The following is a 15,739-nucleotide window of genomic DNA, read 5'->3' on the forward strand; positions in this document are numbered from 1 at the left end:
AATAGATGTTTATCTGATAAATAGCGGTATCGCATTTTTTTGGAAACTGGAACTTATTTAGATTGCCATTTCATGATTTTCATTCTTGTCGACTCCTCTCTCTGTCCCTCTTTCAGTCTCTTATGAACATACAGTAATGCATTTGTTTTGTGCATGTCTCTGCATGATGTCTGCAGTCTGCTAAATCTGTGCACATCTATGTTGTTACATTATTTGCCAATATATTTCTGCACCTTTATCTCTAAAGCAACATCTATTGATTTCATTTTTCATTTCAGGAAATACTGTTTATTCAATTTTATTTCATGGGATGCTGTGAATAACCTCTGTGTTTCTGATTTATGCTCTCTTTTCCTCAGGGCATGTATAGCTGCTGTAGCTTTGAGGATGAAACAGCACCAGGTGGAGCTAAATCTCTGCCTACTCATCATCATACAGCAATGGTTACAGTCCCATCCCAGCCACATGTTGTCTCAACCTCTATGACGAATCCAGCTATTGCTATGGCGCAACAGCAGCAGCCACCACAACAGCAACCACCACAGCCCGTCTACAAAACACCTCTACCGGGCTCTCCTCCCACCGTGGTGCATTCTGGGACAGCACTGGGTCCCTCCACCACCCCCATTGTGGGTGCACCCCTCCCTTGCTCCACCTTCCTGCCCCGGCCAGACCGAAGACTGGCTGTGGTGGATCGCTGGAGGCTGCCCAAAACTGCTACAGCCACCAACCCAATGGCTGTTAGGGGGGCCATCACTGACATGGGACCCTTTGCTCAGAAAGTCCCACCAAACTGGGTTTCTACTGCTGGAGGGGGTGGGGGTCTTGATGGTTATAAGAGATACTATGGTCCCATTGACCCTGAGGGACTGGGGCCCTGCATGGAGCAGCAGGCAGGGTCCCAGACCCCCAAGACTATGCCCAGGGGCCACCCCCAGCCCCCTCCAGCCAGTGTGGCCTTCTACTCAGAGAAGGGCATGGACCACGGGGTGGGGAAGAGGGTGGTGGGAAGTGGCAGCGGAAGTCAGGGGAAAGGGGCCGTTAAACCTCTGGGAACTCCCAGACTGCCTCCTAAGAGTCAGGCCCCTCTGCCTCCTACACCCCCGCTGCCACACCCCTCTCCCCCTCTCCCCTCATCCTTCTGGAGGAAGCGCAGGCCCAAGAAGCCCAAAGAGCCTGGAGGGCCACTATACGAGAACATTTTGCCCCTGGGGCGGAGGGGAGGAGCACGAGATGGAGTGAGGGAGGGCGGAGGGAGGAGGGCACGCCCCCTCTCTCCCCCGCTCTCACTTCCTGTGCCAGTACCCCTCAGCCCCTCTTACACCCCTCCTTCGCCCTCTGCATCCTTGCACTACACGTCCTCATCCTCGTCGTCGACAACCTCATCCACATCCACATCCTCATCTGCCTCATCGTCTCGCTCCACCTCTCCTACTTACTCTTACAGCTCCTCCAGGAGCACACGAGACAGAACTGGAGGAATAGATGGAGAGGATGATGATGACGATGAGGAGCTGACGGAAGAGTCTAGCCTCCTCCTTGGCAGGGGGAGAGAAAGGGAACGCTCAATCATCCGGCCTCGTTCCCTCAGCCACGGGCGCCTGCCACCACCCATACCCCCCAGGAAACCACGCACATCCTGGGGTGACAGAGAAAGGGAACGAGAGAGGGAGAGAGGAGGAAGCCAATTGTCTCAGCTCCAAGAGTGGTGGGCAAGCTGGAGTGAGAGAGAGAGGAGCGGAGGAGATGCTGAGAGGCAAAAAAGGGAAAAGAAGAGGCGAAAAGAGAAGGAGAAAGAGAAGAAGAAAAAGAAAAAGAACAAAAAGAGGAAAAAGAGGGAAGAAAGAGAAAGAGAGCGAGAGAGAGAGAGGAAGCGCAGAAAGGTTAAAAAGAAGAAGAAGAAGGCACTTAAGACAAAGAAAAGAAAGAAGTCAATTGGGGGGAGACGCTCTGAGCCAGAGGAGGGAGATGTAGAGCCAGATAGAGAAGGGGAGGCAGAAGGAGAGAGGGAAGGAGGAATACAAGACTACTCATCCTTCTCTGCCCAGTACCGGCAGGGCACATTTGGGGACAAGGGGCGAGATTCATGGGACGGAGAGCGGGAGAGGGGTAGGAGAGAAGTAGGAGATGAGGGAAATGATAGGGAACAGGAAGACAGCAGCAGGAGCAGGGAGAGGCGTCCCAAATCCTCACGCCCTCATTCCAGACATCATACCCCCAGTAAGCGCTACCCTAACCTCAACAAACTCCCTGCATCAGTCAAATTTTGGGTGAATGGAAGAGGAGATGATTCTAATACTCCTCCAACATCCCTGCACCCACTCCTTCCATCCTCCAAGCGGAGAAGAAGTGGAGGAATGGACAGGGATGACAGCAGTAGACTTGGAGAGCGGCGTCCTTTGTTAATGCATTATGAAAAAGAGAAAGCACAGACAAGAGATGGGCTGTCCTTCCATGAGTGGGACTCTGAGGATGACGAGGACAATGATGATGATGAAGAGGAAGAGAGAGACAGAGTGAGGGAACGAGTGGAGGAGAGAGGTAGGAGAGCAGGTAGGGGGGCAGTATCTGAGTCAGAGAGAGACAGGGCCAGGGCAGAGGACAGTTATTCAGATGAGGGCTCGTCAGGGGAGTTTGGCCGTTTTGAAAGATACTGGGAGGGAGGTGCAGGGGGAAGCAGCGCTGGAATAGGGGGCATAGGCGGAGGAGGGTGGTTCTTTGGCACCTACCCCTCCAGAGAGAAAGGGGGAAGTATCAACAGTCGGGATGATTCCTTACTAGGAACTCGGGCAGAGGGTTGGATTGGTGCTGATTTCTGGGGTTCAGGGCCAGGAGTAGGTTGGGGTTCAGGTGGAGGGAGCGGAGGGCTCGGCTCACAGTGGCCACCACCCCCTGCAGCCTTCCCTCCTCCTAGAAGATACTGGTCTATGGACAAGATTCCTGTGAAGGGAGAGAAAAAATGGAAGAGTGGAGGAGGAAAGAGCAAGGGGCGAGCTAGGGACAGAGGGGAAGAAGCAGGACGTGCCACCATGTGCTCCTGTAGCCTTTATCCCCAACCCCATCCTTACCCGCATCCCCACAGCCGCTCGCACACTTCCCACTCTAAGAGAGGAGCCACGGCGCTTTCTCATAGCCAGGAAGAGCTTCTCCCCCACTGCCACAGCTTCAGCGGGGGTTCTCGCCCCAAGCCTCTGCCCCCCAAACCAGACAGTCAGGCCAAATCAGGCAGCCAATCTAACCTCAGCCTCAGCACACAGCCCACAGACCATCCACCGCAGCCCTCACCGTCACCACCCCAGCAGCCGTCCATGTCTCCCAGCTCTCTCCCGATGCCCATCCCACCTCCGCCCTCCTCATCCTCCGTCTCACCACCAGCAGGGGTAGGGATGGCAGGCCAGGGCCAGGCACAGGCTTCGGCCAGCGCCAAACTCCAGTATCAGAGACTGCGCTCGGTGCCACAGCCACGGAGGTTCTACTCCCCCCACCTGCCACTCAAAGCCAAGAGCCTGTGCTCACGCCGAGGGTCAGCCCACTTCTCCAGCCTGGAGAGCGAGGTATGACAGGGGGAGAGGAGAGAGGGAGACGTGGGAGCGAGCACCACTGCTATTGAGAACCGTGGTGCCACGGCAGCTGCAGCCAGGGATGACACCAGAGATGTGGCTGCCTCGGTGGCCATAGGTAATCAATTAGCAAACATCACTGCGGGAACTAATATGGACAGTAGTTCTACTGCCAACACTACTCTGTGTGAGAGCAACACCAACGCCACCCGCTCCATTGTACGCGTTCTAGTGAAGGCGACAGTGAGACGCCACACCAGGGTGAGCTACATCCGTTTGGATGGTTCCTATGACAACGTGAGTGAAGGCGAGACTGCATCACCGGGGACTGCAGCTCCTGAACTTCTTCTCCGCTCAGAATTGAGCTTTGTGATGTCATCTTCGGTTCTCCTCCCCTCCCCGAGTCACAACTATGGATAAGAGTAGTCTCCAACCTGTGAGTAATGATGTCATATTTGTACACACAAACACACACATGCACGGGCACACACACATGCACAGATATATGCTCAAAACGTCTCCCTCCCTCTGGCTTTGAGAACACACCTCGGTGGGATGTGGAGAGGCCCACCCTCTCCCAAAAGAGACCAGTGTTGGTCAATAGACTCTGGCTCCCAGTCCACATTGGCTGTTGGCTTTTGAACTGGATTGGTGGACTGCCTCTTGGTGTTGGAGAGACTGCCCCCTCCTCCCTTTTGTAAATCAGTTGATAGGAAAAGCAATGCAGTCAGCTCTCTCATGCACTCTGTCTGCCTGATCACCTTTCACTGGACAGTGAGGACAGTGCTGTTTATTTGCCCACAGTGACCTCATGACACCATCAGACCCATCTAGCTCTACCCCAGGACCATCTACGTGATGTCATGTTTTACTAGAAACCCTTTTAAACAATCAGAACAGGAACCACTTCTCCTCCTCCCTGTTGGAGCTTGTCATGTCACCTCTGGTCCAACCAGAGCTCGAACACAATTGAGTATCAAGTATTTGAACAACAAACTGAACTTCAAAAGAGAAATAACAATAAGAACAAAAAAGACATGTAGCAGATTTTCTTTTACGTCTGTCTTTTCTTTTCTTTCTTACTCAGACTTTTTCTGCCCATGCCCTCTTTTTTATTCTATCAATATATTTCTCTCACTGTGTTAGTGTTTTAATAAAGAGGTGGCTGGATGTGGCTAGTATTGGAAGTGGGAATGATTCAATAGCAGTGCCAAATTTCCACTTAAGAGCTTTTAAGCAAGATTGGGTTTCAAGTAATTTGTTTTCATTGATAAAGCCCTGTCTTTTCTTTCCTCATGTGAACAACACATAATTCACCATCATGTAAGTGGATCAAGGGGATGATTGGTGCAATATCAGTAATTGGCACTAGATGGCTGCATAATATTCAAATAAGCTTTGGAGATGATTGACCAAAAGCGCCTGGTGAGTTTAATAATTGTAGCTACATGATGCAGAGCAATGAGCATGCTGCTATGAACTTTATTATTTTTATGAAAGTGGTCAGGATTTATTCAGAGTAAGTAAGGGGGATTAAAACCAAGTGCAGTGTATTGTAAAAGTTCTCTTAGGATGTTATTGTATTTCATCACCACACTGTACCTTGGTAGAGTTTGTAGATGATGGATTATATGAAGCACAATTATTCATTGTATTTTTTTCAGACATGTGTGCCATAGCTGCAACTGCACAATCTACAGGTTAACATATTTTGCTGGTATGTGGTAAGCTAATCACTTGACATCTACTCATGTTGCTATTATGGACAGTAAAACTCACTGTAACCAAGGTTCAAATAACGAAGTATCACAGATACTTGTGCTGAGGAAATTATCTTTTACTTTGACTATTTCCTTTCTGCTAATAAGACTGAACAATATACTGTGAATGCTTTGAGTTCCAAATTTAAGGTGCATATATAAAAGCTGAGACTTCACTCAATGCAGTCAGTAATAACTCCTGTTATCAAGATTATCAGATGACTGTTTGACTTTAAGCAATATTCCCACCTTCAATGTGAAAGGGATGCAAAGGTACATCTGTTTGCATCTGAGACATTGTAATTGTTTTTCCTCTAGTTTAAAATGAGATCATTTGTTTCAGCCAGAGTCAGGTGTTCCACATCTTCAGTGATTTTCCCTTCGGTGGGATAGGTTTCATCTAATTTGGTCAGATTGCGAATGTAATAAATTAGTCCACAGCACCTGGCTCTGGCTGACCAATATGAATATGAAATGCTATGTGTTCAAGAGCGAGTAGTGAACTCTAGCATTGTACCCTCTGTAAGCTGTGCCAAAAGCCATCTACTGTGTAAACTGTGCCAGTGTTACCAACATTGCAATGCATACACTCCATTTTCATAAGGTCAACACATCCACCTCATTTCTCACACTAAGACCAGCCACAGTCCAGCTCTTCTTCTATTGTAGTTGAATGTAGCTTTGACATGATGTAGCAAAAGAACACCTACTTTTAGACTTTGTAGCTTTTTGGATGCTGTTGATAATGGATAGAAGGAGGGGGAGGGGGTTGACTTGCTATGTAAGGGACTGTGCGTTGTGTTTGTGCATGTCGTCACAGATCGAAGGGTTAGTTGACCTTCTCAATTCCCCTTTTAACTTCTTTGCCTTTCAATGAGGGCAGACTGTACCTTTTATCTGCACATGGATTGCTTTTTTTCTAGGTCTGCGTGGGGCAATTTTTAAAACAATCTGTCTTTGTTTTTAGAGAAATGCTTTTGCCTTTTCCCATCCTTTGGAAAGCCCCAGAATCATTGCATGTTTAGCTGAATGAAATCTCAAAGATTTGTGGTGGGAGTGGTTGTGTAGTTCAATTTTAGCAAATGCTTAGGACCCAGGGCAGCCACCTTTCATTGAGGTAGTAAAGCTCGTTGACTCTGCACCCCGACAGTGGAAACCACGGCTTCCTGTCTAGTTGAACACAGTCATTTTCAACCAATCAACAGGGCTTAAACCTGGTATGTCATTGAGCATTATTGATTTCTTGAGGCGCTAATACTTAAGTCTGTGACTGCATGAACAGAAGTGACTCTTTAAAACCCTCTGGCTTATTTTGTTTTATTTATTTTATTTTATGCTGAGAAAAAAGAATATATTAAAATATACTATGTTTTTGAGAATGTACCATGTTATACTGTGATTTAACTGAGATATTTTATTGTATTCAATTATCATTTGAATTCTATCATTTATCTATAAAGAAATATATATGTACAAATAAATATATACATATATATACATACAGGTATATATATATATTAGTTAAGTTTGGTATATTTGGAGGAAGTGTTAGATGAAATAGTTTTAAATGTTTTAGCTTTGTAGCGATTCTAGACACTGAAATCATTTTTGAATTTCGATTCCTCCTATATGACTGTGAAGACATTAGTGCCTGTGACAAAAAAGACAAGTAAAAGTCTAAACTCTCTATTCATCTGTATCTACAATAGCTATCAGTCTGTCACTCCTCTCGTACTACCTAACATTACTTTTTGAAACTCACTGCTTTCACACATTAGTATGTTTCTCTCACACAGTCTGCTGTCTCTTTTGCTTTCTCCTGCTCAGCTCTGCAGTTCCTTCTCCTGGTTTTCATTAACGAGCTACAAACATTCTCCGCCTCTCCTCTTTTAAAAATTTGATCATATGGTGATCACATCTCTTTGTTAATTAACCCATCCATTGACCTTTGCTTTATTCCTTTGATCACCTCCTCTTTAAATCAGCTCATTCCTCTGTCTGTCTCTCACTTAGCAAAAAACAGAGACCAGTAGATACTGTGTTCTTGCTCCTTTTGACTGATTGTTGATGATGATGATCAATTAATTGATTGATGAAATAATTAATGAACAATGTTACTATTACTGATGTGACTGAAGTGTGTATCTGACGACCATGCCACTGTAGCAAGTCTGGGCTGTACCACACCACCAGCGAGCAAATGAGGCCACAGTTGCTATGGTGTTGCCATGGCATTTTCATGCCGTTGCCATGGTGTCCTCTGCACCGCCACCACCTGGTGCCTGCTGGGTAATGTAGTTTAATGTCCTTCACTTTCCCCCCCTAAAAATGGTCCAAGATCTGCTGTGCTCCCCTCTGCTCAGTCCTGAACTTGATCAGTGGGAGGTGAAATATTTAAAGCAACATTAAGTAAGACTTTGATTTGGCATCCCGACAGTTTCAGTTTCTGATCCACTTATACATCACCGTTCCAAATATGCAACATTTTGTAATTACACATTATGAGCATTTTGCTAACAAAGCCAAACGTCAAGCAAATTTACCAACACACAGTAAGAAGGCCATCTTGGCGTCTGTCTGTGCAGGCTTTTATTTTGTAAGGTTTAGCCAATGACTGAAAGCCAGTTTGAGATTTTCTCCCTCTCTGGCCTCTTGCTTGGTCACTCTTTTCTAAGCTTCATCTGTTGATGTCTTTTGCAGTTTTGATGTCCATAGAGCAAGTAGAGCCTGTTTCCATCACCTGCTTGCCTGGTTCCACTTCTGTTGCCCATTCTGGTGCTGCCTCTAGCATTCCTTGCTCTGGGCCTGAAACCTCCTCCTCCCAGCAGTCCAAAGCTCACGTGTTAGTGGTGTAAACGCCAACACTTGCAGGAGGTGCTCCGAACTCCCGGTCTGGTCGGAGAACAGTCAGTCAGCTGCAGAGCTAATTGACCTAACTAGCTACCAGCAGCCACAGCTAGCAACAGTTAGCAGCTAGGTAATTTTTTTGTCCATCATAAATCTTTGTGAATCAGTTGAAGCAGAGCAGCTGAAGGACATCAGAGGGAAACCAAAAAAACAGTTTTTAACAATTCCAGTTACACCGACATTGTTGGTGGCGTGTGAAGTAGCTGTAAAGCATTACACACTTCTCATGGCAGATCATAGCTGCTTGCCCAGGACAAGCATTTAGGGCGCAGAATGGGAATGAGCGAGGCCCCATTCTCCTTCACACAAGTTGGTATATCAACAGAAAGAACATAATGTTGCTTTAAAAGATCACTTTGGGAGATTGCCAAGGGGGAACATGGTGGTGACGTGTCCGCTGTCTCTGCTGATCTAGACTGGACTGGTTGGATTGAAGTGGCTATGTTGTGTTGATATCCAGTCGATCACCTAAACTTTAAATCATCGTTTTTTTGCTGCATGTTTTCCCAAAAGCTTCATGTCACTGATAGCCTCAAACCAGTCAGGAGATAAGTTTATTTCTGTGTCTCAGCTCATGTATTCCTTGTATCAAATGCATGTGTTTTATGTTGAGAGGGTACATGCCATGCCTGAGTGTTGCATGTGCACTAATCATATGTAAAGGCCCGCTGCAGCATGACTCTGGTGCTCGCCTTTGCGCTCCCTCTGTTTTAACTACAGCTATTTCTTGAAAAACACATACACACACACACACACACACACATTTTGCTGTGCATGCACATTTAACATACAATGCGTACATCACTCAGCCAATGATCCTCATCTTCCTCTAGCCCTCACTAAGCTGCAGTCTTAAGCATCGCCTCAAGTACTCTTATCATCCCACACAGGCACATGCATGGCCTCACAAACACTCACACAGTGTACACCAAACACACACTCCTGCTACTCTAATTTCTGGGAAATGCAGAATCTTTTGTGTAAAATTTAGTTTAGCGGAGGAAGTTAAGTACATTCATAATGACGGCTCTGATTGTTTTGAGCTATCAGTCCCTTGAGTTTGCTGTATAGTCCTGCACTCCGCCTCGCATTGCCCTGCCTGTTCTGATCCATCAATTCTTGTTCAGAGTCGTCGGGTTCAATTTGTGTTACTTTGCTGACTTGCTCCTCTTTTGATTTACCTTGTTGTTCTAATCCACTTTGATTTATCCGTTTTACTGTCTGGTCAAATTGTATGCATTGAACACTCCAGTCCAGCCTAGTGCAGCGTGTTCCAGGCTAGTCTAGTGCCTGAGTTTTGTAAGAGATCCTGGCGCACCCTCTCCTCTCTCTCTCTCTACCCGCCCGTTACCTGGGAAGCCATACGTGTGGTGCTCCAGAATACAAACAGGGTCTTCATTGGCTGAATCGGCCGTGAATTATATCAAGGAAAAACAGGAGTGCCACACGTTGTACTAACCAGGTCTCAGGTCTGCACGTTGCACCATGAAAAAGCTTATCCAACCACAGTGACAGGGCACATATACCCACAGAAACCAGTGTGTGTGTGTGTGTGTGTGTGTGTGTGTGTGTGTCTTTTCAGCATTGTACAAGGCCCAGCTCTGCTCTAGTAACCTCGCCAACACTATAGGCCTACTTACGGGTTGCTAAAGCGGGTTGCTAGTAGGGTGATGTTGCTCCTAGCCCAGACTGGTCTGGTCTATGCCCTAATTTAAATGTGTTAGTTTATTTGACATTGTCTGTCTGGGGTGGGGCTGGAGGGTCAGTGCTGCACTTACTTCCTGAGAATTGCTTCATAAAATATGATTCTCTTTAATTAATGCCAGTGTTGCTGTGTTTCCTTCTTTTCTTCATTTCTTTTGTCATGAATGCCATTATAAATAAGGGGCTTTGAGACTGTGTTTGTGAAGTGTGTGTGCATGTGTGTGTGTGTGAGTGTGTATCTTATCTTGTGACAGTGTTTTTCATACAAGCCATTACCCAGTCAGAACTCCTTCAAAGTAAATTTATGGAGAGCTCAAAGAGTAGTTTCTTTGGCATTCTGACAGGCAGTCCTCTGCCAAAGTGTGTGCTTATTTTTTTGTGTGTTTCCGTGTGTGCGTGCGTGTGTGTGCGTGCATGCTTGCTTGCTTGCATACATTTCTCAGAGGTTTCTCAGTTCTTGTCAGACTTTTTGCTTTGATCTGGCCAGAGCTGACCTAACATAATCCACTTCTTTCGCCCTCAAAGAGAGCAACACCCCTAACACTCCACCTCAACTCTCAACCTCGGCCAAAGGCGGCCAAGTCGGAGCCACCTGACCGGCTCCACTTCCACTACAACAAACAGATGTGTTCTGCTGATCCGATCAGAATTTTAAACAGACCTGACCCTCATGCAGCTCTCTGGGAAGTCATCTGTGAACTGATATTTGCGCTAATAGCCTTCATTTCTTTTGTTTTGTTGTGCTTGGTTTGTGGGTCCCCTCCCCCCAACCTCTTCGGACAGAATTCATTATATCAGGAATACGTAATGCAGTTGCAAACACAGAGAGGTGTATAAAAAGTGAGTTTGAGATACTTTTAACTTTCATCCTCCTTTGTGGAATCTCTCTTATCTGGTCCTCGAGGTGAGATTTATTCCCAGACATGTTTCTTTAAAATGCTGCTCAACCAAGCATGACAAAACATCTAAACAGTACCTGACACATGATATTCTGCAGTGTTGATAGGGATATTAAATATGTTTTGTTCTGCTCCCTGTGCGCCTGCGATCTGCTAATTAGCCATGCTTTGTCAGTGTGATGGGCTAATGGCTAATTGCATTGTGAGGCCTCTGTGTGTACATGCGGTAATGACTTAACGCTCTAATAAGATTGAGTTACAGGCAGTTGGATCATGGTGTCCCCAAACACTGATCTGAGGTCAGTGTTATGCTTTTCTCTCTAATGGCTATGATGGGAGAGTGGAGGCTGTAAACCGATCCTTGATCTCCCACGTGGGATTTCGATCACTCACTTTGTGTTTGGTCGTTTATCTCAGAGCCGATGCCAGAAGTGATGTAGTTCATCTTTACAGATGGCATACAGTTTTTATTTGATTAACAATACATTATATTGAATGAATGTTGATCAACGATGCTTTTATCCTGAAGTTGTAAAATATGCATGGCCCGGATCAGTCACTTGATGAATGTCTGCCCTCAACACAGCTATTTATCTCTGTGTAACTCGTCTCCCACCTGCTTCATTCTTTCCCCCGCCGTCTCCTCTCTCCTCCCCTGCTGCAGCACCTCCCGGCCCTCACTCACTTCTCTTCCAACTCCATGGTCTCTCACACACGCACACATGCACACACACACACATTACAGTGACATACGTACACACTCATGAGCGGTGTGTGGGAATGGAAGGAGTGTGCTGCGTCCCTGCTGAGGTGCAGCAGATTGATCCTGTACTGATCTGCCACCGGGTCCCTGGGGATTTGTAACGCATATCTGCGGTGCAGGGCTTAACACTTTCTCTCTCTCGCTCTCTCCCTCTGTCTTTGTCTCTCTGTCATTCTGTCTCTGTCCAGCGACACGAGCGTTGTCTCTTGCTATGCAGTGCAGTGGCCCTCACGCTCCCGCACCGCTCGCCCTCCATCTCTCTCAGTGTTCTGCCAATAACAGGTTCCCTTTTGTCTTTTCTGTTTTGATTTTCTTTCAGTTCTGTTTCCTCTGACTGATTCTGTCATTTCATTTGCTCAACTCTGCTCTATCTCTGGTTATCCTGTCCTTAAAATCACTCAGCTCTCCCTTTGGATTTCCCTTTCTGCTGCATTTTTATCGATAATTTCTCTGTTGTTTGTGTCACTACTCTTTTGCAGATGCTGTTGTCTTTCCAACATGTACATAGAGATATATCTATACATCGATGTGTACTGAGCAGCTAATTTTTTTTTTTGATTCATGTGCATCTACACACACTGTTCTCACACGCACAGTACATGTGGAAGGAGAGCGCTGTTTCTCTTTCATCATGTGTGCAGCGCCGCAGGGTTCTACAACTCATCGGCTTGATCTCTGAAGTTGAAAAAAAAAAACAGCCAAGTACCCTTTCATCTCCTGCTCTTTTTTTTCCCAGATACACAGCCAATCTCTCGCATCCTCCATTTTTCACATGAGCATCAATGGGCCACGGCCAGGGACAAATGAGCTAACTGACCCACAGTTTATCCCACTCTGTCGGTTTGTGTGTGTACAGAATGTGTGTGAGCAACAAATGTGTGTCTTTTCTCCCTGTATGAGCACGATTGCATGTTTTTTTTTGTTTTTTTTTTGTTTTATTATTCATTCCGAGCAGCATGAGTGTTAATCTGTGGCTGTTTGATTAATTGCAATGGTAATGAACACAGAGTATATTTACACATTAATGCAGATACTATTTTTAATGCAGATTCCGTCCCTTGATTTAGTTCACTAGGATATGTGTGGATATTAAACACACTGTAGCAGCAGGTTCTATCTTCTGCAAACTGGTCCATTACACATCAGCCCGCAAAAGAGTATATGTCATCTGATACTTTGTAGTTTATCTTAAAAAGGATGTTGAGATACAATTATCAATTAATTTCATTCACTTCTTTCATGTACACTGTAAAAACAAATGTTATTTTATGATTTTTTTTCCTGTTTATATTTACAGATTTTTCCCTGTATTTTTGAGATACACAAAATATTCCTAAGATTACATATATAAACTGTAAATGTACATGTCTATTGTAAAATAACATGAAAGATCTATAAATGTGAAGAACCATAGAATTTCCATTTTCTCTCAGAAAATGTATTTTTTTCCATAAAAATAGTTTTGCAAGATTTTTAAAATTGAATATGTTATGTTCAAGGTTATTACTGTAATTACATTTATAGAATTAGATATAATTAGTGACAATTATCAACAGAAGGAGTATTGGTTCTGTAGTTACATTTACATTTTTTTGTAGTTACATTTATTTGTTTATTAATTGACAGATATCTTGTATGATTCTGGAAGTTTTCACAACAAAACTTTTAAATAAATGTGTTTTTAACAACTTTCTTGCAATGTTTTTCACAAACTAGTTCGCCCACTTTCCCCATCATGGACTGTGCTGAACAGTTTTTCAAGTTTGCTGTTTTGTGTTCCAAAATGCACACACACATTTTTGTTAGTTTGTACTACTGATCAGGACATCGTGGCTTACATTGATAATTGCCCTTTTAGTAGAGTGTGTGGTGACACCACTATGTACTGTAGATGGAATTGACGGTACATGCAACAGTTGTGTGTTTTGCCGGGTTTCACAGATAATGACAATAATGGAAAACTGATAGAAGTTGAGTTGGTTAAGATGACCAGATTGTGACATGTTAATTTCTTCAATTTTAAGCCTGATAATTTGTATGATAACTGTGTTCGACCACATTTAAAGGTAATTTCATTGTTATTGTGTGTGTAATTATCCTTTAAGCATTAAAAGGCCAAAAAAGAATCAGGATCCCATGTAAAATGAAAGCTGCAGATCTGTTGTCACAACAGAAAATGGCTATGTTTTTGTAACATGGTTATTTTGTGTTATCTTACAGTTTTTTTGGCACCCCTGATTATGATTTTGTTTTTTACAGTGTAAAAATAGAAAATGATGGAAAAAAAAGGCGCTGCCTCAGGTTACGTCTTAAAAAGTACTTTGATAGTCCAACTGGCGGTCCAAATCTCCCAGATAGAAAACAGAGGAGAGCAGCAAACACATATAAGTAGCTGGAGCCAAAAAATAACTGTTGTTTCGCTTGAAAAATTAATTAAATGATCCTTTATCATGTTGCTGATTATTTTTTCTGCAAATTAACCAAACAACTAATGGACTAATAACCTCTTGTGTTGGTATCTGGTGTGTTCTTTATTTGTTTGTAGTTGCGATTCTTAAGGATTTGTTTGTCTCTATTGTCCTATTGTCCTGATTAGAAGTGAGAAGAGCGAGAAGCTTTGTGTGCAAACAGTCCTGAAGAACGAGCGTTAACATCAGCAGGAACGGGGGCTTGTTGTGTGCTGTGGCCAATTTGTCTGTAGCAACATTAGCACCACATCTAGGACACAATAATTATTCATAATGCTTCCTTGTTTGCCTCATTGTGTGTGTGTGCATGTGAGCGCATGTGTGTGTCTAATGCCACCTGCCCAACGGGAATTCATCCTAGAAAACTGGGATGAGATTAAGATATCCTCAGACTTTACCTTGCTCTCCCCTCACCTCATTATCCAATAGCCCCTCTTACCCTGAATCCCCTGCCCTTCTGCTTTCATCCTTCCCCTTGAGCACATTTTGTTCACAACCGTCTTCTCCCTCCCTGCAGCGGTGAGAAAGCTTTATGCAGCATACAGTTGAGGTTTTGCATTCTTGTTAGTTTTGCTGTGCATACTGTGAATAGTAACATGTTTCAGCGGAAATGCCTGTTTCCCTCCATGTTGGTATACGATCTATCGACTCTGTCTCAAACTCATTATACTGAAAAAAGAAAACCCTATCTAAACGATAAATAAATAAATAAATGGTCTGACACCAAATGCTGCTCTAATTTGAACAGATTGTAAGATATACTAAAAGCATAATCGGATATTAATCAAGTACTTGCATTGCTTAAAGCAGCACAGTCAATATTTTAATATGACTAATGGACCACATGGCTGCTTGGATGTGAACAGGTCACTTGTTGAGATGACCCACACAGAATGATTGATTCTGCAGGTTCCCTTCAGCTCAACACAGCCTTTTCTTTTAGGTTAACATTTATTTATTTATTATAAGTCAGTGCTCTGAAGTTTTTGTTTCAGTTAAAAAGAGTCTAACGTACACCCTGTAGGCTACCTGCTCAGGTCGACACAGTTAGCAACTAGCTGGTGAATACTGTCGAGCGCACTAACATTCATCAGGTGGACAGGAACACGACTGTACGAGAAGATAAGATCATCCTTTGTTACTCTCACAGTGGGGAAATGTTCATTATTTACAGCAGCAAACGGGACAGCAAACATGGAGACCATCATCATCATCATTAATTAAAACAGTAAAAATAGGTTGAAAATTAAGAATTTCCCTTTGAAGCTGACTAAAAACATTAAAAAAAACTATAGTGAGGGGCAGGCAGTTTGCCAGAGCAACAGAGCAGGAGATGATCATTTTATTCATACCAATGCCATTTTTGATTCTGCTCATCGGTCTGATTCTTCACGATCAATTTTTTGTATGAATAGAAGTAGGTCTGCACAGGTTTTATTATCTTCGACCATGAACACAGTGTAGAAACAGAATGGACTAGAATGGCACTCAGTAGATTGCATACCCCCACACTCACCCTTAATTCAATCAAGCCTAATCCAATATCATATAAGACATATTGAAATCGTCTAGATCTGGACTTTTATTTGGCTCCGCATCAAATAACACTAACTCACTGATACCAGCCACCTAAATACAACAGATGTTCCTCGCCATGCATTATTCCCTGAAAGATCTG

The 15,739-nt window shown here is 44.2% G+C and overlaps 1 protein-coding gene across 1 annotated transcript in view; it reads left to right on the forward strand.

Annotated features, from left to right (window-relative positions):
* LOC119005709 (glutamate receptor ionotropic, NMDA 2D) overlaps window positions 1-7,443 on the forward strand; it is a 51,427-nt gene extending 43,984 nt beyond the window's left edge. The window contains exon 16 of the mRNA XM_037073576.1: window positions 360-7,443. Coding sequence (XP_036929471.1) covers window positions 360-3,560 — 3,201 coding nt within the window. The 3' untranslated portion in view covers window positions 3,561-7,443. The remainder of the gene's footprint in view (window positions 1-359) is intronic.
* The last annotated feature ends 8,296 nt before the right edge of the window (window positions 7,444-15,739 follow it).

This window comes from Acanthopagrus latus, chromosome 17 (genome assembly GCF_904848185.1).
Source record: "Acanthopagrus latus isolate v.2019 chromosome 17, fAcaLat1.1, whole genome shotgun sequence".
Classification (NCBI taxonomy): domain Eukaryota; kingdom Metazoa; phylum Chordata; class Actinopteri; order Spariformes; family Sparidae; genus Acanthopagrus; species Acanthopagrus latus.